Source organism: Zosterops lateralis (genome assembly GCF_965231275.1).
Source record: "Zosterops lateralis genome assembly, chromosome: 10".
NCBI classification, from domain to species: domain Eukaryota; kingdom Metazoa; phylum Chordata; class Aves; order Passeriformes; family Zosteropidae; genus Zosterops; species Zosterops lateralis.
Window position 1 is genome coordinate 3,317,208 of NC_139770.1, and position 23,503 is coordinate 3,340,710.

The following is a 23,503-nucleotide window of genomic DNA, read 5'->3' on the forward strand; positions in this document are numbered from 1 at the left end:
CCACCCACATTAATCTTGTGTGTGCTCTGCAAATGAGCACAAGGAGTTTAGACAGCAAAATGTGAGAACTTTTGGCCTGAAAATGACAATGCTTCCTAGCAGTGAAATTCTGCACGTCTGGGAAGTTATTTTAGTAGTTATATCATAGCTTTAAACAAGAAAAGATGGAGAGGGGGCTGTAAAATTTGGGTAATTGAAAAAGGTTTTAAAGCAGAAGTCAAGGCAGCCACCAGCTCACCCTGGGCTCTGAGTCTGTTCCCTGTACCAGAACATTTGTTTGAAGATTATTTTCTCAGCTCTCTCTTTCTCAGGCAGTTTATTAGCCTGAACCCTGTGTCCTACACCTGAGGAAGTTTATAGCAGTTGAAAGATGTTGGAAATTATTTCCAGGAGCTCTTCTCTTAACAAAGCATCCACAGGAGTGCAGCTCCTGGCACTCCAAACCTCCCTTTTCCAAATCCTGCCTGTTCCAGTGGCTGAGCAGGGGCAGGCACTGGATCCATCACAGGGAAGAGCAAAGACTCTGCAGTAGAAAGGACATTTTCTAAAATGGATCCCAAAGTCATTTCAACAGTGACAGCAACAATGTCACTGAGAACAGGATGTGCTTTTTCACTGGCAAACCTCCCACAGGCTTCATCAAGAGCAGATTGGGGCTGTCCCTGCATGTTCTAAGTTTTCATCAGCCACGTTTAAACCATTTGCATGATCTGTGCTGAAGGGCAGGCCAGGATATTTGCTTTTTACCAAGTAAGAAAAAGTAGGAAAAAGAAATCAGAGCCCTTATCTCTGCTCCTATTTTGACCTCCTTCTGAAAAAAATACACAATAAAAGCAACTTGTCATCCTTTAAATGGATACAAGCTCTAAAAGTCACTTTAAAAATACAAAAAAAAAAAAAAAAAACAGACAGGAAGAAAAAATGGGGAGGTATAGGCAGGAAAGGAAAAGTTGTATCTGTACCTGCAGCTCTTTCTGATGTAAAAACTGTTGTCATAACTCTGTTCTCTCACTCCTTTCTCACCTGATCCTGAGGTCCAACATTTCTGAAGGCTGGGTCACCTCACCTGCTACAAAAAATGGAGCAGAATGAAATTTGAACCTTCATTAACAGGTTGGCCAAGAGAGAAATAAGCTGTGCAAGCCCAATGATTGGAATTAGACCAGATGATGTGTCTCTGCCTCAAAAGTTGCTGGGTTTATTTATATATATTTTTTAAAGCTCTTTGTTCTTTCTGTTTGTAGCTGGTGTTCTTATTGTGACCATAAAAACTGGTTTTACAGCACTAACAGCTAAATGCAAATAACAGCAGCTGTGTTTCAAGCAACATATGATGCATCTATCTGATAATTTAATAGTAACTCTAATGCAATATAAGTAGGGAAATTAAATATAGTAGAGGAGAAAGTATATTTGTATTTGGCAAGCTCCAGCAGCCAGACAAAAATAATGCAACAGAGCATGATTTTTCCAGGCTGTTTCAGAGTACTTGAAGAAAAGTGTTCACATTTTTCAAACTGAGCCACATTCAATTAACTTCTCTTTGGGTTTCCCTGTATAAATGATTCAAACTTACAATAAAATAAACATAAAATAACTGTCAGGGCACTGGTGCAGAAGCAGCATTGGTAGAAATGGTTTGTGGGCACCACACCATGGGCCACTGTATTTTGATAACTTTTCATTCCTCTCACTCATTGCCCAATTTTACAGCATTTTAAGGTTATAAACAGAATTTTGGCAGATCCAAGCGTAATTCCCCAACTCACAGTGATCAGCTCTCCATCTTTATGCAGATGTTTATTTAAGAGTTCTGTATCCACTGTCATTATTTTATGGCACAGAAAAACTGGCTACAGCAGGAAATTAATGAAGGCCTCTCCCAATGGAGTAAAGAGCTCCTTTAACCAAAAATCAGCATCTCTGCAGTAAATTTAACCCAGGGAAGAACCACAGCAGAAAAAGGAAAACAAAATAAATTGATGGAGTTTTATACTATTTCACCTTGCAAAAGTCAATTCTAGAAAAAAAGTAGAAGTACCACAAGAAATGCTCCTCTAAAAAATAACCAAGTAAAAATTATGTTTGTCTCCTTCAACACAAACACTGAGTAATTTTTGTTGCATTATGCTCAGAGAAATATATGACAGACACACACTGGGCCAAATCCTGAAGGATTTGAAATGTTTTTGTCAGGTTTGGGGTTGATTTCCAGACTTTTTAGTTAAACTAAAACAGAATCTAATTCATACCTAGCAAGGTTTCATAGATCATTCTGCTGAATATTTGTTCCTTAACCCCTCTGTTGGAGTTCCTTTGGAAATCAGCATTTGAAATCCTTAAGTTTTACTGAAATAAATCACTTTTTCTTTGAGGTTCTTTACATTCATCAATATATGGAAAATCAGCTTTGTTTTTGGAGGCTTCCATTCCTTGGGCTTGTTAACTGATCTGTATTATTAACATAAAATAGATTATTATGTTTCCATCCCTTACCAAAAGCATAAGCATATTAAACAACCTAATTAATCCTAATTAACTAGAAAGTCATGGAACACTTCTCTTGACCAAAATAATTTAGAAATGCCCTTGTGTTGATGGCTTGCAATTTGCAGGATTCATTTTTGAAATGAAAAAGACAGATGTATTTGTCTCTGATGCAAATGGTCTGGATAAATTAAAACTAATTGGGTTTATGTGTTCCTGATAATTAAATGAGATGCATGTAAGCTATATTATGATGGAGGAAAGAACAACTCTTAATTTTTATAAATGAGATGCAGCAAATGACAACATCCAAAAGTCTATTAAAGGGTAAAATCAAAGGGTAAAAGAGAGCTCTGCTCCGGAGCAGGGAGCAGAAACCTTTCCAGTGTTTTCAGTAGAATTCATCCCTTGCTGGTTGAAAAGAAACATCAACAGGAAAACCTCAGTTTTCACTGTCCAATCTTTGCCCATCCTCATGTGCAAAACCAGCTGAGAAAGGACTTTGTGGAGTTTCTCTGACTTGGAGGAGTGGCCCTTCCAAATCAGAATAACAGAGTCTAGCAGCCAGACAAACAACAGCCAGGTAAAATATTTCAAGGACTCCCTGGGCACTTGGTCTGGATTTTGAACAGAAGAAACATTCACTTTACACTGTAAATCTGCTCAGCAATGAGAATTTGGTTGTTCCATGAGAAGCAACCACACAGATGTGGGTCAGGATCTGAAATACAGCCCCTGGACAGGGTCAGGCTGACAATTTATCAGCCCCTCTGATCTTCCCAGAAATGCACTGACAGCTTGGTGAAGACAAGGGGAATGGCAGTTTGGGAATTCCAGGACATGGAAACCTGTGGAATTTGTGTTATTCCCCTTTAAATCACTCATATTACAGAGAGAGAGAAAATGGCCACATTCAAAAAGTCAGAGACAAGCAGGTGGAGTCTGCCAGGCTCCTAAACAGGAATCCTAAAACACTTTAATATATCCAAACTTGGATGGCCAAGTCCCTTCCCAGGATTTATGTTTTAGACAATCAGGTTACCAAAAGTCAATGTACACCAAAAGACAAACTCACCCCAGAAGCTCCAAAAATTAAACTGGTCTTTCATTTCCCCCTTCCTTCTTTTCTTTCTTTCTAAATGGACTGGAAAGATGATTTTTTTCTGTGAAAATCCCTCAACACTTGGGTATGGATCAGACACCTCTACAACAGGCACAGGTAGAAGTAAAAATAAAACCTAAAAGAAAAAAAAAAAATGAACATTAACATTTGTAGATTGTATTGGTACCAAGAAATCATAGAATGTTTGGGTTGGAAGGGACCTTAAAGATCATGCAGAGAATTACAATAAGCCCCATTCATAATAATAAACATATTTAAACACCAGATTTGTTCTGTTAGCAACAAATGTAGCACACAACTGCAGCAATTCAGATTCTCTTTTTGGTCTTCTGTTTAGGATATCAGCTCCACCACTAGAACTTAAACAGGGAAAAAAAAAAAAAAACAACACAAAACAACTTCAAATGTTTTAAATCTGCAACACAAAACTGAGATTTATTAAAATCACCACTCCCTAAACAGAGATCACTAATGCATTGAAGAGAGCTTATTTTTAGCCCAAATTTTGTTGGAGATGTTGTCAGAAGCTTTTTTTTTTTTTTTTCTTTCAAGCAAAAGGGATGAGAAGGGAAAACTTCAAAAATCAGATGTTGAAAGCACTCAGTGAGTTTCTGGTTATCTCCAACAAGCCCAAATTTAAAGGATTACCCTGCCTGCTGAGGGCTCGAGGCACACACTGCAGCAGCAGCTGCTTCATCAGTTTTCCTGTTAAAAAAGGTTGGGAGCAGCATGGAAGCAAGTCAGGCTGTCTGTGCCAGGGAAATGAGTGTAATAGGAATATTTGGAAGAGTAACTGAAAAAAGAAAGGTTACATTGATGAGAGGAAAAGCACTGGCCTCCATCTCCAAAGCAGAACACCTGCTTTGTGATTTTATCCTCCCAATCCCTGACAAAGAGCTGCTGTAATAAAACATCAATATATGGTAAACTCTATAAAGAAAACTGAGGTGGAAAATATGCCCTCACCTTAAAGACAAGAAATGAGGCAGGAAATCAAATCAATGGTCTGTTCAGCCTGGTGCCTCTAGTTTGTATGAATTAAGGTGGCTGAAGTACTTTTTCCTGTAAAAGAAATTGTTACAGAGATTACAATGTTGTCTGGTTTTAGTGCAGAGCTGCTGGGGGGACAGATAACACACCTCAGAGTCCTGGGAGTGGGGAGAATCCAAACCAGGGTGGGTTTAACTGCCAGAAACCAAATCAGAGACTGGAATGTTTCCACTGATCCATTAGAGAAGGGCACCTGCCACCACTGAACACAGAAAAGCAGAATTTAAAGCTTCTCTTTCTACAGGAAAGTTTCTGGGGATAACAATTTCCATGAGTTTTTAGAGCCCTGCCAGGCAGTTCACTCATAAATATTTGAGAACAATTGTCAGACAAAAGCTTTTTAATTAATCCCACTTCCAAAATTTCCCAACACAAAAAGACAAATCTTTGTCACTGCTTTTGATACACCTTTATTATCAAAACTAGGGGAGGAGGAGGAAGTTTTCCATAAAAATCACAGTGGAGAAAAGGAAAAAAAGAAGGAAAAAGGCACATGGTGGGAAAGAGAACTTTAAAGCAAAGCAAGCTGCTGTGTCTGAGAATCCTAAAGATGTTAGCAAAAGATACCATTTAGGTAATTGCTAAGCCACTCAATTACTGGGTACAATTAAACATCTCCTCAACAAGAGAGCACAAAGTCCCCAAACCCTCTTTATATCAAAGCACCACGTTGGCCAAATGACCTTTTACAGAAATTATATTAATTGCATTAAACCTTCCACTTTCTGGGGAGCAGGAAGAAAAAAGCTCTTTACACAACACAAATACAGCAAGTTCAAAAGGACAGCTGGGGCTGTTTGTTAAAATTAAAACCACCCAGGATGATTTTAACTGCATTTCCTCTTTGTTCTTTAAATTATCAAAGGCCTGTGAGGCAGTAACTTAGAGCACAGCTGGATTTGCCTGGACACAGATCTCTCTGAATTGGAATTTTGGAGCTGGGAAAGAAAGAGAATTCACTCCCAATTGATTGTGAGTAGAGATTTGCTGCTGGTCTGGGCTCCCTGCTGGAGTTAGGAAGAAAGGAATGTGGCAGGAGAAGTTCAATGTACAGTGGAAAGCTGTTCAATTCTATTCTGCAAGGTGCAAGTCCCTTCTAAAATGCGTGACAAAGTGTACCTGACCTTGGAGACTCCTCCTGTGCTTCTCACCACAAACCTGAGCATACAGAGACCACTTTTATTTTTATTAATTTATCCCATTAATATCCCTGGTGTGGCACCTTCCAGCTTGGCAACATAAAACCACATTTAGAGACAAAACTCCACCTGCAGGCAAGAAAACTTACATTGGATTAAAAATAATAAATAAATCCTAAAAAATAGCAGCCCAAGAGTAATTTTTTTTTTATTCTGATATTTATTTGTAGTAATAATATTTTAAAAAAAAGCCAAATCAAGGTATTTGCAAGAAATTTTAATGACAACTTTAAAGAATATTCCTCAGTAAATGGTGTCTTGAGTAGCACTTCAAACACCTCTTGATCTTCTTGGTTGTGATTCATAAAAAGGTGGAGGCTGAACTGAGTTTTCCATGTTCACTGCAATGCCAGAACCTGCTGTTTATCCTCCAGAATTGCTTCCTCATCATCCATTTGGCTTTCCTCCCAGTCCCTTAAAAGAAACACACCCCAGTGATTTCCAGCACCTCCAACTCCCCAAGTTCTCAATTTTTTCAGCCTTGCTGACATATGTTCACATATGTTGAACTAAAAGGCACAAAAATAGCTTTTACTGGAGACTTTGTCAGTACAAGCTACTCTAATTCAGCTTTTCCCTCAGTTTCTGTCACAGATCTCTGAATCAGCTCTAATCACACAGCATGGAGTTCACTTCAGTGCTTCTCTGACTCTTGCTGGTTGTGAGATCCCAGGAAAAAAAATCAGGGAGACATAGAATTTTAAGAATTCCCTTTTTTCCAGTCTTCTCTTCAGTGTCCAAGGCAAAATAAATCTATGGTGAATTAGAGGTTATTGGCTCACCTGCTCACAGCTTTTCAAAGCTACCTCACAACTCAAGAATGCAGATGATTTTTAAGATATTTACCTCATAAGTCTCAGTGCTGATGCATTGAAAAGACCCACAATCCCCAAATTTACCATTTGGAGTCAAAACAACAAAATACATCCCTCAGTTCTGACTCTGAGCTGCCTGAGAAGGGGCTGAGAACACCAAGACTCCACACAGGTCATGCTGACATTTGTAATTAACAGGTAATTCACAATTTGAGAGTTGGGGCTGGTTTTATTTCACTTCTGACGTGGTTGGCATCTTGAATAACCTAAAATATCATAAAAACAACACCCAGCAAGTTGAACTTACCCAAAAATATCCAATGTGTCGTGGTCTTTCAGCTCCAGGGTGTTCTGGAAATCCGCATTTCCCAAGATCTTCTCCCAGGCTCTGCTGGAGGAGGTCCCATCTTCACAACTTAAGTTGGAATGATTTTCAGGGCCTGAAATGTTTTAAGAGAAAACATGAATAAAAAGATACAGTATCTCCACTATCAGCTTGAAAAAAATTCACAGTATTGACAAGAATTTTCCATTAAAAGTCTCAAAACTAACTCTAGCTGCTGAAAAATATCACTACAAATTAAGCTTGTGCTTTACAATATATTTATAACTTTTTATTAACACCTTGTTATAAATTCCCCACCTCATACTTCAGAAGCATCTTTCAGAAAAGGAACACAAGATTTAAGTGTTCTGCACAACCCCACAAATTTTGTGTGAGGGGAAACACTGAATGATTGCAGAAAGCTCAAAAAGTTTGGTGCCTTTTTCTTCTTGTAATTTAAACTAACATGAATAAAATATAGACCCTTTCCAATATTTTCCCGGGATTCAAAATTGACAGCTTCGATTTCTGCACACAGCATTATTTAAATTAAAATGTCAACCTGGTTGCTCATGATGTGAGAAATAATGTAGAGCTACATTTCTTGGCATGGAGACAGCTGAAATTGAGAAAGGTAACACAGAAGTGCAGATACAGTTATTACTTGTGTCCCTGTTTCTTTGAGTTCATGTAATCAAACTCGCTCCTGTAGCGGGAAGAAATCCTTTATTAGATCACTCTCAAATTGTACCAGAGACTGCCAACATAAAAATACAGAAACTTCTTCTAGAGAGTTTATTCTCTAAATATTCAAGCTAAGAGGGGAGCAAAAGGGCAGCAAGCAGAAACTAAGCCAAATAAAAAGAATTATTGGTGATAGCTGAGAAGAGGTAATTTTTATCTCCAAAGCCTATTCTCACAAAAACCCCAAAATGCAAATAATAAAAATTCAACAGTGTCTCCATTTTACACAATTAGAATTAACCTAATTAGGGCCTGAGGCCTGTGGCTGTCCCTACCTGGCCATGGCATCCAGGCTGCCATCAGAGGAGAAGGCTGATTTGGAGCCTGGCAAGCATTTGCAGCTCTGTTCAGTTGACTTTCCAGGACACCTTGAACTACAGAGTCATCAGCATATTCACTTAAGCTCCTTTCAGAAACCCACTGCCCATCTCCTGAAATCCAACATCAGTAGAGGAAATTATTTGCTGTATTTAATGTATGAATTAAACAAGCCATGCAACAATCATTTTTCCAGATATATAACAGAATAAAAACTTGACTTCAAGGGATATATTTGATCAGATGAATGATGTTCACTTGTTGTTCCCTGCACACCATGAAAAGCAATAGGGACCTCATGGAACCCTATTCTCAGGGGATATATTTGTAAAAATAACAATATAAATTTATGACACTGGATTGCCTCAAGATAAAGAGTTTATTTTATCCTTGCCCAGCACCACTTCTGTGGTGGGCATGACTGTAACCCTGAAAGTGACTCTTAAAGCAACCTGGATGGAAGGGAACTGCAAAAGGATGATAAATATTTAATTTTTTGAGGATTTATTCACACAACAGTACCTTGAAAAGGGATTCTCTCATCCCTAGGGCTGGAGGCAGCAGCCAGGGGAGAAGGAGCCTCCAGCTTCTCTTGTTTAGGGTTTGCACCTACAACAAAGAAACCTTCAAGTCCCTGATACGATGTAGAAGCACATTTGTGTCTTTTGGCTACATCCTGTAACTTGAATAAAACAGAGAGATTACACACAGCAAGGGAAATGGGAGATTTTATGAATTGCCCCTGAAAGTTTGGAGTAATAAAATTTTCATTTCATAGAACTCAGACTGATTCTGACAGCCAGCTGGAATAGATATTCACAAGGATGATGTTTTTGCTTAAGATATGCTTTAAAACCCTAAAAAAATTCTCATGTTGTGAGAGTTTGAGTCTGTTCTTTCACTGGGGACATGAAAAGCAGATTTTCTTTGTGTTCACTTTTGGGTACATAAAGGGAGGTGATCACTGTTTAACGATGACTCCAAATCAACGTCCCAACCTTTTCTATAATTTTTTTGCTTTTAATTTTATATCCAGCAAATAGGGATCTGAATAATTTGTTTGATAAGACTGAGCACCATTATTTGGTCATTCAGACAAGAGGTGAAGTACTGTCAATACAAACATGGGAAGAGCTGCTCCTCCAACACCTTTTTTTATGTCTTAAACGAGTTTGTTTTCTTTTTCTTTTTTTGAACATGAACAGAAAACTGGCAACACAAAGTGGAGCCTTTCATCCCCTACATATCAAATATGGCAGGCAGTGACAATCCCCTAAATCTGAAGCAGATAAATCAACATCCTTAATCTGTTTAGCAATTAAAGTCATCATAACTTACTGCTGAAGATTTTGTAATTACAGGCAAGACCAAACTCTGAGTAGTGCAGACAGTGCCCAGTTCTTGTGGCTCTTTCCTGCTTTTCTGCAGTTCAGTCTCCAGGAGATCTTTGCTCCCTCCCTCAGTGGGGTCAGAGATCTCCTCAGGGAGTTCACAGGAGCTCAGTGATCTCCTCTCAGCCTTTGGTTCAATGTTCTCCTCCTGCCCTGCATTGATTTCAACATCACTGCAGCCAATCAGTTTTTCTATGAGAATACAACAAAATCACTGAAATAGCAATATTTGTAATGAGTGTTAATTATAACCTGCAAGCCCACTACATTTTCCTGATGAACTTAAAATATAAAATCACCATTAAAGAAAGGCAATTGCTGAAATTTAATAAAATTTCCTTAAAAGCATTGTAAGGTTTGAAATCCATCCTATCAGGCTCAATTTGATTTGATTAGTTTTCTTTGTTATAAGTGTTTATCACAGTGCTCACACAGCCCATCAAACTAATCAAATCAAATTGTGATGAGATAGTGGTACATAATTTAATGATCTTTAGGCATCTTTTCAGACCACTGTAGTTGACTACTCCATCCTATATGAGAACAATAAACTGAACACATTTACATATTTTCAACAAAGAACTTTTTAAAGTTTTCACATTTACCTTGAGAAATTTCTTTAGGAGAAACAGGATTTCTGTTGAGAGGAAAAATTAAAAATAGTTAAGTGTCAGCTGAGGAAATTAAATGGAAAGAAGATTTTCCCATTATACCTACTTCTCTTTTAAGGGGGTGGTTCTGTGTTCTTCTGGTCTGCAAGTGCTGAGCTTTGACAGAAGAATACTAAAAAGTAGAACAGGTCACAGTTAATCAAATAATATTGGGAGATCAGAAGAATTGCAGCTGTATCAGATACTGTTTTTGTCTGGAATTACAGGGTTAGTTAATCAGAGTATCTGAAATGGGCACAGCAATGATCAGTGGTAAAATCTGTATGTGAGTTCCTGCTCTATTAAGAGTTCAAAAATGAGAAATTTTACTAAAATTCAGGACAGGCAAATGTAAATAAATGCATCTTACATGGGTTAGGATTTTAAAGTGATGCCTCTCCAGTTACAGGCAATTAATATTCCTTAGTGGCTTTAGAACAGTGTACACTTAACTCAAATATAACTGCCTGCAAAGAAAACTCCTCATTTCTTAAGAACTAACATCAAATTTGGGATTATTTTCCTTCCTCCCCCACAATCTCTGTATTTCTGATACCTTCCACAGTCCAGAGGGTCAGTTTTCCCTTCCTTATTCACCCCCACAGCTCCAGTTTCCTCCACTGAAGAGTCTTCCAAGTCCTTGCTGTGAGACTGAATAAAAAAACAAAAAATAAAGAGACTCAACACTTTAAAAAATTTATTTTTAAGTTTTTTAAAATAAATTAAAAATTTTGAAAGTGCTGAAAAGCTGCCAGACTTTGTGTATAAATCCCATATAGTGCAGGTCCCTGAACACAACAGGAAAAAAAAATACAGGAAATTTTTGGAATGATCAATTTTCCACATTTGTATGAAAAACAAGCAATGCACCAGTGTTTTTCCTTATTGGAAATTATTTAACTGTTGCTACTTTAAACATTTAACAGATCAAGACTTGAACAAATCAGTTCATTGTTGAGATTCACAGAGTCCTTTATCAGTACTCACATCATCAAGGAACTCAATTTTCAAAGAGGACTCTGCATTTTCAGGAACAGTTTTGGATTCTTCAACTCTATAAACAGATGCCCAGTATTTCTTCACCTCTTCAGCTGTGAAATATAAATAATTTCATGCATTTCAGTTTTTCCTGTTCAAAACACACTCATAAAATGCAAGTTTTTTATTCTTTATGAAAAAGTCACAAATTTCTCCTTTTATTATTGCTGCTTTTAGCAGAAACTGGTTAAGAGCGGAAACGTTCAGCAATCACAGAAAAGAAATCTCAAGGAAAAGGTATTTTAGATGGAATAAACAGAAATCTGTTACACCTGTTAACTCCTCAATGTCATCATCATCATCATCCTCATCATCTCCTTGTCCCCCTCCTCCAGCCCCAGCCTGGTGAACACCCAGGGCTTGCACAGGCTTTGAATCTTTCGTGCAACTCGCAAAAAATTGATCCACAGGGGTTCTGAAACAGGAAAAAAAAATAAAAATCAATCTTAAAAAGTCATAGTTTTTAAAATATCACACACACACCAAAAAGAAAAAAAAAAAAAAAAGGAAAAAGCCTACCAGCCTATTTACTGCAGCAGCATTAACTAACTCTTCCTGATTTCATTGAGGTGACTCTGCTGCTCAAGAACTCATAAAACAACTCTGTAATGTCCATAGAGGAACCCTTTTCTCCATAAAATGTCCATAAAAGATTCCTTTTCTCTATAAAACTCCTGTACCAAATGCCTCAAAACGAAGCAACCAAATATCAAAACCAGTCTCCAAATTCTACAATAAACTGATAGCAAAGAGAATCCCTCTAAAAACTCCCTCAGCAGGAATTCTGAAATGATCAAGTCTGGTTATAATCATTATTTTATTAAAATAAAACCCTTCTGTATACACTCCCCTTAACTCTTGATAATATACCTAATATTTTAAAAGTTTCGTCTGGATTTTGTTAATTCAGTATTTCTGAGTTCCTTCATTAGGAGCAGTAAATACAACAAATACCTTCTGTATTTCTTCAGCAGGAGTTTCTCCATGTAGCTCAGGCCATCCTTCTGGAATTCCACACGGATGGGTTCCTTCAGAGCACTAACATTGGTCTGCACCTCACAGACTCCCACAGGTTCTGTCAGAATTATTAAAAAACTTATAAACTTGCTCTTTACCTACATTATCCTTGAATGAACATCACATTTGGGTCTGTGCTTAGCTCAGTCTTTGCATAACTCCAAAATTGAAATGGCCAGTGATATTATATTGACAGAACAGAGTCAGTAGTGAGGGCAGCCATAAAAACTCATTTATTACAGATTACTACACTGGAGCCATAGAAAGAGTGGGAAGGATAGAAATCCATGACTCCACAGATCAAAATCCCACAGAAAAGAAGGAAAAAAGGAAAAAAAATCAGTTTAATATTAATTTTGTACAAAAAAAACACCATCCATGGACTAGAGGAACAAGACACAGATTTGGATTTGCACAAATCCAATCAGACCAGAGGAATTTTCCATATTTTTCCATGCATACTTCAGCTGATTGCAGCTTTTCATTGGGACAAAGAAATATTAAGAGCCTGGTGAAGGCAAGCAGAAAATGTTCTTGGGTAGAACACACAAAATCCTGAGCCCTGCACATTCCTTGCCTCAGTTTAAAAGTGGCTTTTTGTCTGAGCATTGCAGTTCATGCTGAATTGCCACGTGAGACACAAAGCCAAGGGAAGGTACAGGGACAACCTGGCCACTGCCAGAGACCATTACAAAAACAGAGCCAAACACTCTGCATATGATTTTAAAAAAGCCTTCAGAGATGATTGTTATTAATAAAAGCACACTGAGAAAGAATAAAATGTGTTTTTTTAGTTTCATGTAATATCTGCTTTCATTAATCTAAAATCTAAGTCCCCCAAATGGCTCCCACTGCATTTAAAATGTCATGAAATCAGAACAAACCATACCTGATGGGACCCCACTGGCACATGGAGCTCCTCCAGGATCACTTTTACCTTTTCTCCACTGCAGCAAAGCTTCTTGAAAAGTCTTTGCAGATGCCTCCTCATCAAAGGCACCACTCAGCAGCAATCCTTTGTCCTGCTTTCCGGGGCTTGCACAGGTTGATCCTGAGGCTGGTTCCTAAATCAGTTCCACAACATTACTGACAAAGCCTTTCTGATGAGCAGCAACATTTTTAGTGTCAGCAGTGGAACTGCAGCACTCAGTTTTCTGGGCTCAGCTGAGCTACCTGGCAATCAAGATCACTCCCATTTTATGTGAACCTGCTCACAATTAACTGCAAAGAGCTAAATAACAAAAAGTTTTTATTACCAGACACACAAACCCCTACTTTTAAAGGTTTTTGGTATCAGAGAGCAGTGGCCATGGACACCCATATCTCATGCTTTGGATATAAAGCCATGGACAGCACATCTCATGTACAGGAGGGATTAAATGAGGCATTTAATGCAGCATGTCTCATTTAAAGGAATTTATGAGCTGTGTGCTTTACTAATGAAGAGCTGCTTATTGAAGCTTCTCAGTGGACAGGGACACATCTGGAGAGGTCAGCAAGAGGAAAATGGTCATTTAAGGGGCTAAATGGAATAGCCATGCAAACAGCAGCCCAGGGAAGTCCAAACTGTAATTGATGAGATTGACTGCAAACAGCCTCAAAAGGAGAAAAACTATCCTACACTAGGACTCAGATGAATTTTCAGCTTTTATTAGAACAAAGAAAATTACTGTGGAAGGTTTTCGTTACCAACTCTTGGATGATTATCAAGCAAAACCACGAAATAATTTATGTATTTATGGGAAAGATCCTTTGCCTACACGTTCTCCAAGTGAGGGACCTGGGAAAGATCCTTTGCCTACACGTTCTTCAAGTGAAGGACCTGCTCTTGACACAAAAAAGCAGCAAAGGTACAGGCAGAAAGTGTAATGAGAGAATCAAAGATCAGCAACCCTTAAACAGTCAGGATGTTTTCCCAACTCCTTCTTTCCACCTGCCCTGTGCTTTAACTGATCCAGGGACTGGTGGCACATCCAGCGTGACTTGCCAAAGCAAGAAATGGTGGCTGTTAAAGATGTTAATGCTGCACGCTCGGGGCATTCATTCCCCCATTCTCCCACTGCAAAGCTGGGCGAGCGCGGCGCAAAGTTCACTGAGAGAACACGGCACCAACTCGAGAGCGGGGCTGCCCCGAACGCGGGGCCAGCGAATCGCAGCTCAGCTCCTCAGAGCAGCCGATTTATCCCCCCAGCCCGGTTATTCATTCATTCATTCCTTCCTTCCTGCGGCTCAAGCGCTCCCAGTCCCGGGGATCCCCCGGGACGCGCAGCGGCTGCCGCGTTCTGCGGGGGCGCAGCGCCCTCGGGCGGCCGTTCCCGGCACTGCAGCCGCTCCGCGCTCCGGGAGCGCTCCCCAAAAACCGCTGGAAAAAATAAAACACGCTCGATCGGCGCCGTTGGGAGTGTGGGGTGTTCTTGGTTCCCTCAGCGTTAATGAAATTGGGAGCAAGGAAGCAAAATCCCCGTGGGTTTTAATGGCGAGTTATTTTCAATTCCAAATCTGCACTTTTTTTCTTTCCCCAAAGGAAAAGGATTACAAAGACACACACAAAGTATCCGTTTCTTTTGAGGGTTAGCAGCTCCAAGTTGTTTCATAAAATAATGGAAATAAATCACATCGTGTATTACAGAATGGGGAGGAGGATCTCTCTGAGATGATACTTTTTTAGAACTAAAATGTTCGTTTCTTACTCAACAGTGGAACTTCTCTATTCACATAGGTTACTTTAAAAATCGACTTGTATGAGGCTACACCACACTTTGGAGGCTGAGTTCCTATTTATTATTCCTATTTCCTACTTGCTAAAAGGCAAGACACCCTTATTAAACAGAAATCACCTCACACTTGATAATAGAAATTTCCACTCTGGCACAGCCAACAAGGTGCCAGCTTGGGAAGCAATCAGAATTCAACATTTGCCCTGGGCTTTATCTAAGGATTTAAAATTACAAAACATTCATAGACCACTTAATTTTGCCCCCTTTTCCTGCAACCATAATCTTATTTTAATCACAAAGAAGTTCCTTAGTTAAGGATGAGGTCAGCCTTTTTCAGTCATGCCCACATGTTGGGAAATTAATGAAAATACAGTTTAAATAAATTTTATAACTGTTACCAGTTAAAGAAGTGGTCACAGTCCTGACCAACAGAACCATTTAATCTGTTTCCTTGCATTCAGGGAGATCAGCCTGTGAAATTTCTCTTTACTTTATGAGCACTAAGTAATGATCAGAGAGAGAAAGAAAAATGTGTGTTTACACACTGACAAAAAAAATTCTACACACATTAAATTGTGTTGCTTGAGAGTTATTTTTAAACCACTTACTTACCAGCAGCCCAGCCTCAAGTTCAGGTGTCCCACAGGCCACCCCCTTCACTCTCAATTTCTCGTGAGCCACAACATCTCTTTCAGGCTTAACTGGTTTTTTCACTGGCTCTGGAACAAAAAAAAAAAAAAAAAAAAAAAAAAAAAACCCAAACAAACAAGCAAAAAACCTCAAATAATCAAGTGTTCCACTCTGATTTCTTCAATATTTAATTGCAGCAACCTCCAAGCAGCACTAATCTATCAGAAGTTTTATTTGGTTAAGAAAGATGTCTTTACCTTGACTCTGTTCCTTGAGTAGTTGCAGCTTCACTTTTTCTGGAGAAACCTAGAGGAAAGAATATTTACATATATCTGTCTAAGGTTCTACTGAAAAAGAGTAACTTGTACAGAATGAAAATGGTTTCAGAGCATGCATTTAAAGAGAAAACTCCACGTACTGCTCAACACAGCCATGAAGCCCAGGACCAGTTTCCCTCCCCAGTTGTGAAATATTGTCCAGATTTGACTTTTCCATGATCTAACATCCCAGTAATTAATAATTTTCAGTATTTTTGCTCCTCAGTTTTCCCCTGCAAACAGAGTTCACCCTGCAGCCTCACTGCCCCTCATTGACCCCCATTATTTTAATTCTGCCCCATTTATCTCCTCAGCCACCCCAGCTGAAACCTGAAGTCTTGGAAGCAGCAACAGCTCTGAGTTCCTTGTCTCAGGGAAGGGGGGAGGGAAAGAAAACCTTTTCATTCTGATCCTCTCTCTCACAGGCAAGGAGGCAATTTTACTGAAGTTCTCATTTTCTGCCAATTTAAGAAAAATTGCCACAGACTTTTCCAAAAGGAAATAAGTACCTCATTTGTACATACTGAAGAGAAAACAGACTTTTCAAAGATTTAGCAGGAAAGTTCTACATCCCTTCTGAGAAGGATGTCACAGAACAAGAGTCAGTAAACCTCAGTTAAAGAAATGACTGACTGTGGTGTATTTGATCTGTGAAAGCAGAGAATTTGCATTTAAAGTTTCAGGAGCTTGTCCTTTTGGCACCAGCCAAAGGAGAAGCTCCTGATGACCTCCACCACTACAAGAGCCACTCTCACAGGATTAAATCTGTAGGAGCTGTGATCATTTGCTGTTTATTGCAACAAAAACCCCAACAGATCACCCAAAAAAAAACCGGTGTTCCTCCAGCTCAAAGGGAATCAGAAGCTTGGCATGAAAAAATAAGCAGTCAGGAATTTTACTCAGGCAGGGCTTAACCTTTTGGTTTTAAAGTATTTGGAACTTTTTCTGTTCTGCAGCATAAATCCAGTTCTAAATCTTGTTTTACCTTAAAGAGCTTAACTTGCAAATATGGTTTCCTACCTTCTTCCTGTTTTCATTATTTTGTGCCACAGCTCGGGGTGGGGTGGTCCTTAGTCCTGCCTGCCCAGATTTCCAGTGATAAGCACCCAACTTCCTACAAACCAAGGCAAGAAAAAACTGCAAAATTAGGCCTTCTGCAAGCAAGAGAGGCATAAAAGCTTTCCTTTAGTTTGGTAAATATGAAAAAAAAATCACAAAAATAAAATTCTTTCCTATAGGATCATCAATTCCCCAAAGCACAAATACTTCTTTCTATTGAAACCTGCTTCACACATCTACTTTTATAGCAATAAATACAACAAATATGTAAGGAAGTACTTATTTTTAAACCATTACATTGTTTTTTTAAAGTTAAAAACTTGGACCAATCTTATCAACCCTCAAAGGCTGGTTTTAGAAGAATAAAAGCAGAAGGACATTTTGTGTGAGCCTCCATTGTCCCAGTTTGCTGCAGGACTTCATCCAGCACTGCTAAAAATGCAGGAACTTTCAGATCCTTTCCAGCCCAAACCTCTCCATGTTTCCAGTGGAGCAAATGCCAAAACTTCCTGTCCCTATCAGGGCCTGCAGGTGAGAGCAAAACAAGAACCATGTGGAGACAAAAGTGCCACACATCACCTGGAAAACACTGCCCACAACACTCTCAGAGCTGCCAACAGCTCAGCAGCACCAAGGGATCCAAATCCAAGGCATTTGCATTCCCAGTGACAAAGCACAGCAGGCACAAACTCAAGGAAAAGGAAGCAGATGTTGCAGAGATTTGCCAGTGTTCAGAGTGACTCAGATTTAAACTTCACCCCAGAATTTGCCTCCTTACACCGTGTTTGGTTGCAAGCCTTGTTTGCCATCGTGCAGGAGGTGCCTCTCTGGGAAGCCACACAAATGTGAGAGAGGATCAAAGCAAAAATAACAACAGCAGCCTCTGCAGAAACCTCAGAAATAAACAAGGGTGCAGGAGAAACTACTCTGTCGCTGATTGAAAACTAAGGTGACAAATCCAGTCACACAGGGAAAAGAGGGAATAAAGGAGGAAAATGGATCAAATATCATAGGAGAGTTTAAAATTAACAAAGACAGGGAAGCAAGTTTATCATTGAGAAGAAAGATTGGAGAGAGGAATCTGAATATAATTGTGAATTCCAAACTTTACAAGAGATCCTCTGTGAGGAGTTGGAGGTGTGGAGGGGGCACCTCATTGGATTCTTTTTTCCCAAAAGGAAATTAAACCTATTTTCCAAAGGGGAACTGAACCTACCTCCTCTCTTCCTTTTCTCTGCTCATGTTCAACTGCAGCTCCCGCAATCTCTTCTCCATCTCTTCGTTTTCTGTCTCTAACTGCACCTTCTCCAACTGCAATTCCTTGACAGTTCTGGAGGAAATATGAAATATTCATTAGAAATGACTTGGAAGTGAGTAAAGTACCTGAAGAAGTTTAAAGCAGAAAAACAGAAGCTGGAAAATTGGTCATTACAGCCAAGTCCCTTTTTCTGTCTCCCAGCAGGACTGAAAAGATCTCAGGAAAATTGAGGACAGGTCAAGTGCAAATTCTGCCACAAAACTGATACAACTGCGCCTGTACTCAGGAAGGTTTGGGGTTTAATTATATTAAAATAAACAATGCACTGATTTCTTTAATATGCTTGTATTATCCAGTAGATGCACAGGGTTATAAAACAAATAATAAATCAGGAAGTGAATTAAAGCCTGAGAAAAAAAGGCTAAAAACACAGGGAAAATGCTAGAAAAGAAACACATCATGATTCTTCTTGCTCTTGCACTCTTCTAGTTAATGTTGCATTAAAACTTATTAAAAATTATGAAAACACATCTCAATCCCAATCAGACAGAATGCACTTACTTTGTTTTTAATCTCGCTGAGGTTCCAGCTTTTGAGCCTGGGAGAATTACAAAATCACTGACATTCATGATGCCCAGTATAACTTCTCCTAAAAAAAGAGAATTTCCATGATCTACAGTTAGGAACCTGTTGAAATGGGAATTTGATTGAAATTAAAACAGTAAAAAACTCATTACACATCCAAAAATATTCATATATAGAGGGAAATGGAGCACAAAACTTGTTTATATGAAGTGCCAATAAAATCCTAGAGCAACTCAAAATTAAATTTAACTGGGAAAAAAACCTCTTTTATTACATTTATGGTACCAGGGAAAAGATTTTCTTGGCTGTTTCATTTGTGCAATTCCCTAAAGTTCAGTGCAAGCAGATTAATACTAACTCAAACACAGATTTCTTGAACCAAACCCATAGGAAGCACCAAGAAGGGGAAAATTGTACCAATGGCTATGATGTCAAACCATCGGATCTGATTTGAAAAGACAAATTCCATCTGTCACAGACAAATTGATACAAAAGAACACAATAACTCACAGAGCAGAATTAATTCCTCTTCTCCAGACTTCAGTGGTATTTCAGATACTTTTTTTTTTATTTTTTATCCCAGGTTGTAAAATCAAATACTCTTCCAAAAAGCAAATTCATACAGCACTGGGTTTAAATGGAAGGTGAACATCCAGAGACTTGCTGGGCTGGAATGTTTGTGGGAAAACTGCAGTTCAAAAACTGGGAATTTCCTGCTGCTGCTGGGATGCTCATGAAAAATCAAACTAAAGCTGAGAGTCCAGAGACTTACAGCTGACAGAGTGCCTGGAAACTTCTGCAGCTCGTGGATCTCACCTTCCTGGGGAGGGCAGGACCTAGTGAAGGACAAGGAGCAGCTTAGGATTGGAAATATCTCAAATGGAAAACTGCCTGTTTACAGGTAAACCTGAAATTGAGCATTCATACAGATAAAATGTGTCCAAATATCTCCACCCATCAGTGGAGCCCTGGTTCTGTGCCTGAGGTGTTTTGGTTTTCTGAAATTCCTTTCCCAGGGAATTTTCTGTAAACAGGAGAAATGTTTTTGTAACTGTAACTTGGTTATTTATTCCTTTTCCTAGGAGGGACTTCTTGATGTCCCTCTGCTCTGACCAATGGGAGTGAAGAGGTTTTGCCTTTGTGTCACCAATCAGATCGGTCTGTGTAAAATAGTATAAAAGGGAGACACAGCCCAAAAATAAAAGATTAATTTTCACCCTTCTGACTCTCAGAGTCTGTGTCATTGTGGTGTAAAACATCGTTACATGAGGCCAAACCCCTCAATGGGAGGTGGAAGTTAAAACCCCCGGGGCCACAGAACCTAAAATGCAACATCTCAGTGCTGACAAAGCATCAGATCTGGGCACAAAACATATTTCTTATTGTGCCAGGAAACCTAAGCCCTCAATTCTAACATCATTTCAAAACAGTTATTCCTTTATCACTTTCCAAGATAAAAGAAGATTTTATTAACTTTGAATAGAAGGAAGTTTTTCTCTTGGCAAATGAGACAGCTGGACAGGAGGAGGTCACACACTGGATTTGAGGTGGCTCAAATGCTATTGAACAGTAAGAACAGAGGGAAATGACACAGGACAGCTGAGCAAGCTCAAGGAAGGAAAGTAGTTAATAAAAAAATACCATTTATATGAGTTAACTTTAACATATTCCACTGAAAGCAAATATTTAAAGGGATAACTTAAAAATGTGGTAATATCAGAGATAAATATCAGAGATGCTGTGTGAGAATATTAGAGAGATAAAAAGACCTATGAAGTTTCAGGAACACTGGGTGGGGGAAAAAACAGCATCAAGCTCTGGACAACAGGGGATAGAGACAGACAGTGATCAACCCCCTGAATTATTCTGAGGAAACACAGGAATTCCTTGTGCAGCATAATCCTGTGTGGGATAAAAACAATTGTTAAACACAAGAAGAGTCAGAGTTAAACAAACCCCACGGGGAAATGCATACCCAGAGCCTGAAGAGCATCCTGAAATATCCCTGAGCTGGGCCCTCAGGGCTGCCTGGGAAGTGCAGCAAAGGCAATCCCAGAAACAGACTTGGAATTTAAATACACAGAGGAGTTCCCTCTTTCTGCCTGGTTTTTGTTTAATGAATCCCTTTTCTCTCTCTAATAGGCAACACAATTTGCCAGCCAGGCAAACACTAAAGCAACTCATCAACATAAATAAATCAAGCACTAATTAGCCACATCCTTTCTGCCTGCTCCTCTGCCACACTGGAACTCAAATTTCATCATTCCAGCAGGTTCCTCTGTGCTGATAATGGATGGACAGTTCAAAGTAACAAAACAAAAATTGCCGTTTGGGCTAAATGAAATTTGAATCAACTCTAAAGACTGCATAGCTGAATAACCCCAAATTCCTCATGGCCTGTACCCCAGCCTGGCTCAAGTCTCTTCATAATCAATTCCAGGAGGGGTTTAAAACTTGAAGTCAGCTGAAGATGGGTGTAGTTTATTTCACACTACAAGAGTTTAACCAGGACAGACTAAATTCCAACAGCTCCCTCACATCAATAAACCCATAAAATCCAAAGGGATACCACTGCCTGTGCAACAGCTCACGTCCCATTATCAACACCAGGAACGTGGATTTCATGCTACACTCGGTTCCATCCACTTTCCAATATTTCAAACCAAACTATTTCCTTTGAAGAATTATTCCAAGTGCAATAAAGAGTTTGTCTATCAGCACTCCCCACCCATTTGCTGTCAATTGCAATGATTGAGACTTCTGGTCCTTCCAAATATTTAATATTATGCTAACTACTTTAAAGAAAGAGCAAAAAGAATGACATTAAACATATAAAAAAGAAAGAAAAAAGTACATCACATAAACTTTAGTTCAGGTATGCTGAAATAATCCCAGTCTTTCAGAATAAATTCATATTCTCCATGCCTCAACATCTGTGACACCAACCACTCCAAACTCCATTTTCTATTTTTAAACCAATTATCCATTTCTGTGTGGAACACCATAGAGCACACATAGAGTAAGATCAGGAAAACAACACGCAAACAGCTAAATGCCACTTTCCCTAAGTCTTTTTACCATATTTTGCAATTTCACCACGCTTTGGAAAGATGTTTTATCTTGGTACCTGTGCAAACTCAACACCTGTTTCTATGGTTTGTATATCTTTGCTGTTGTAGTGTTTCGAAACTCAGTTTTAGCTTAGGGAAGAAATTATAGCAGTTAAGATAAAAAACATAATTGTCTCACTACAACTGTTTAAGCAAGAACTGTCATTTCAGCTTTATTGTAAATTACTTCAGACACAAAGGCCACGAGCAGGATGGTCTAGGCCTCTCCACAGTCTACTAAAAACAAAACAAAACAAAACCAGAAAAAAAAAAAAAAAAAAAAAAAAAAAAAAAAAAAAAAAAACCACACCCAACCTTCAAACCAAAAATCCCCATGCTACAAAGCATATTTCTCAAGAGAAAAACCTTCTTACCCACACTATGGAGCCACAGATCTGCCTTGAACAAAGCAGGGGGAACAAAAAAAAAAAAAAGCAGGTGGGGTGCTAAATAAAAGATGGGGTGATAAATAATAGGTGGGGCCATAAATAACAGATAAGGTGATAAATAACAGGGGGGAAAAAAAACAACAGGTGGATAATGGGAGCAGAGTCAGGACCTGCCTTTAAAGCTCCTCTCAGGCTCCTTTTGGGATGGGTTTGTGGGTTGTGCTCGGTCCCGATGGCCGCGCTGGGGAAATAGAGCAGAGCATAAGGGCAGACACGAAATAAAGGTGTAAAAAGCCCCGTAGTAAAGCAGTGTTCTTTCCAAGCCTGATGAAAAGTCGGCGGGGCAGGGAAGAAAGAATTGCCTGGAAGTGTAACCTAAAACGAGAAAGGCGTGAGAGGCAATAAAGAGAACAGTGCCAGGGCCACAGGGTAGCTGTGTGGGTGCGTGGCCAGGGGGATGCCGGGCACAATCTGGAGGCATTTACACAACTTACACCTGCCCCGGGTACCCTCAGCCCGCCTTGGGCACGGGCTGCGGGCAGGGACGGGACTGAAGGGCGGGAAGAGCCTCGGCTCCTGAGGGGAACTCCCGGGGAATATAGGACTATAGGGCGGTGCTGAGGGAGAGCTGAGGAAGAGCTGAGGGCTCACCCCGGGCAGAGCTGAGGGGGATCTGAGGGCTGACCTCGGCCGGAGCTGAGGGGAAGCCGAGGGCTCACCCCGGCCGGTGCTGAGGGGGATCTGAGGGCTCACCCCGGCCGGTGCTGAGGGGGATCTGAGGGCTCACCCCGGCCGGTGCTGAGGGGGATCTGAGGGCTCACCCCGGCCGGTGCTGAGGGGGATCTGAGGGCTCACCCCGGCCGGTGCTGAGGGGGATCTGAGGGCTCACCCTGGCCAGAGCTGAGACGGTGCTGAAGGCTCCCCCCGGCCGGAGCTGAGGGGAAGCCGAGGGCTCCCCCCGGCCAGAGCTGAGGCAGTGCTGAAGGCTCACCCCGGCCGGAGCTGAGGGGAAGCCGAGGGCTCACCCCTGCCGGAGCTGAAGGAGAGCCGAGGGGAAGCCGAGGGCTGACCCCCGCGGGGCCGTCCCGATCCCGGCCCCTGTGGCGGTCCCGGCCCCGGTCCCCGAGCGCGGCGCCGTTGCCGTGGCAGCGCGGGAGCGACCATTGGGCGCCGCCGGCTGAGGGGGGGACATGAGGAGAGGCGATTCCGTGCGACGGGCGCGGAGCTCGGCTGAGGGCAGAGCTTCGTTTAGCACAAAACCGCGGAATAATTCGGGTTAGA

The 23,503-nt window shown here is 40.2% G+C and overlaps 1 protein-coding gene across 1 annotated transcript; it reads right to left on the minus strand.

The window, feature by feature from the left end:
* Positions 1 to 6,106: 6,106 nt before the first annotated feature.
* Positions 6,107 to 23,183, minus strand: ZBBX (zinc finger B-box domain containing). The gene is made up of 19 exons (XM_083869065.1): positions 23,112 to 23,183; positions 19,496 to 19,559; positions 18,700 to 18,787; positions 18,097 to 18,210; positions 16,842 to 16,935; positions 15,762 to 15,810; positions 15,487 to 15,593; positions 13,095 to 13,221; positions 12,095 to 12,215; positions 11,413 to 11,555; positions 11,090 to 11,193; positions 10,659 to 10,753; positions 10,170 to 10,235; positions 10,058 to 10,089; positions 9,400 to 9,644; positions 8,584 to 8,743; positions 8,019 to 8,174; positions 6,982 to 7,114; positions 6,107 to 6,273 (listed from the first exon to the last, which is right to left on the minus strand). Exons 3-19 carry the CDS (start codon positions 18,765 to 18,767, stop codon positions 6,198 to 6,200), a joined length of 1,890 nt encoding a protein of 629 aa, XP_083725191.1. The 5' UTR covers positions 18,768 to 18,787; positions 19,496 to 19,559; positions 23,112 to 23,183; the 3' UTR covers positions 6,107 to 6,197.
* Between the last annotated feature and the right edge of the window lie 320 nt (positions 23,184 to 23,503).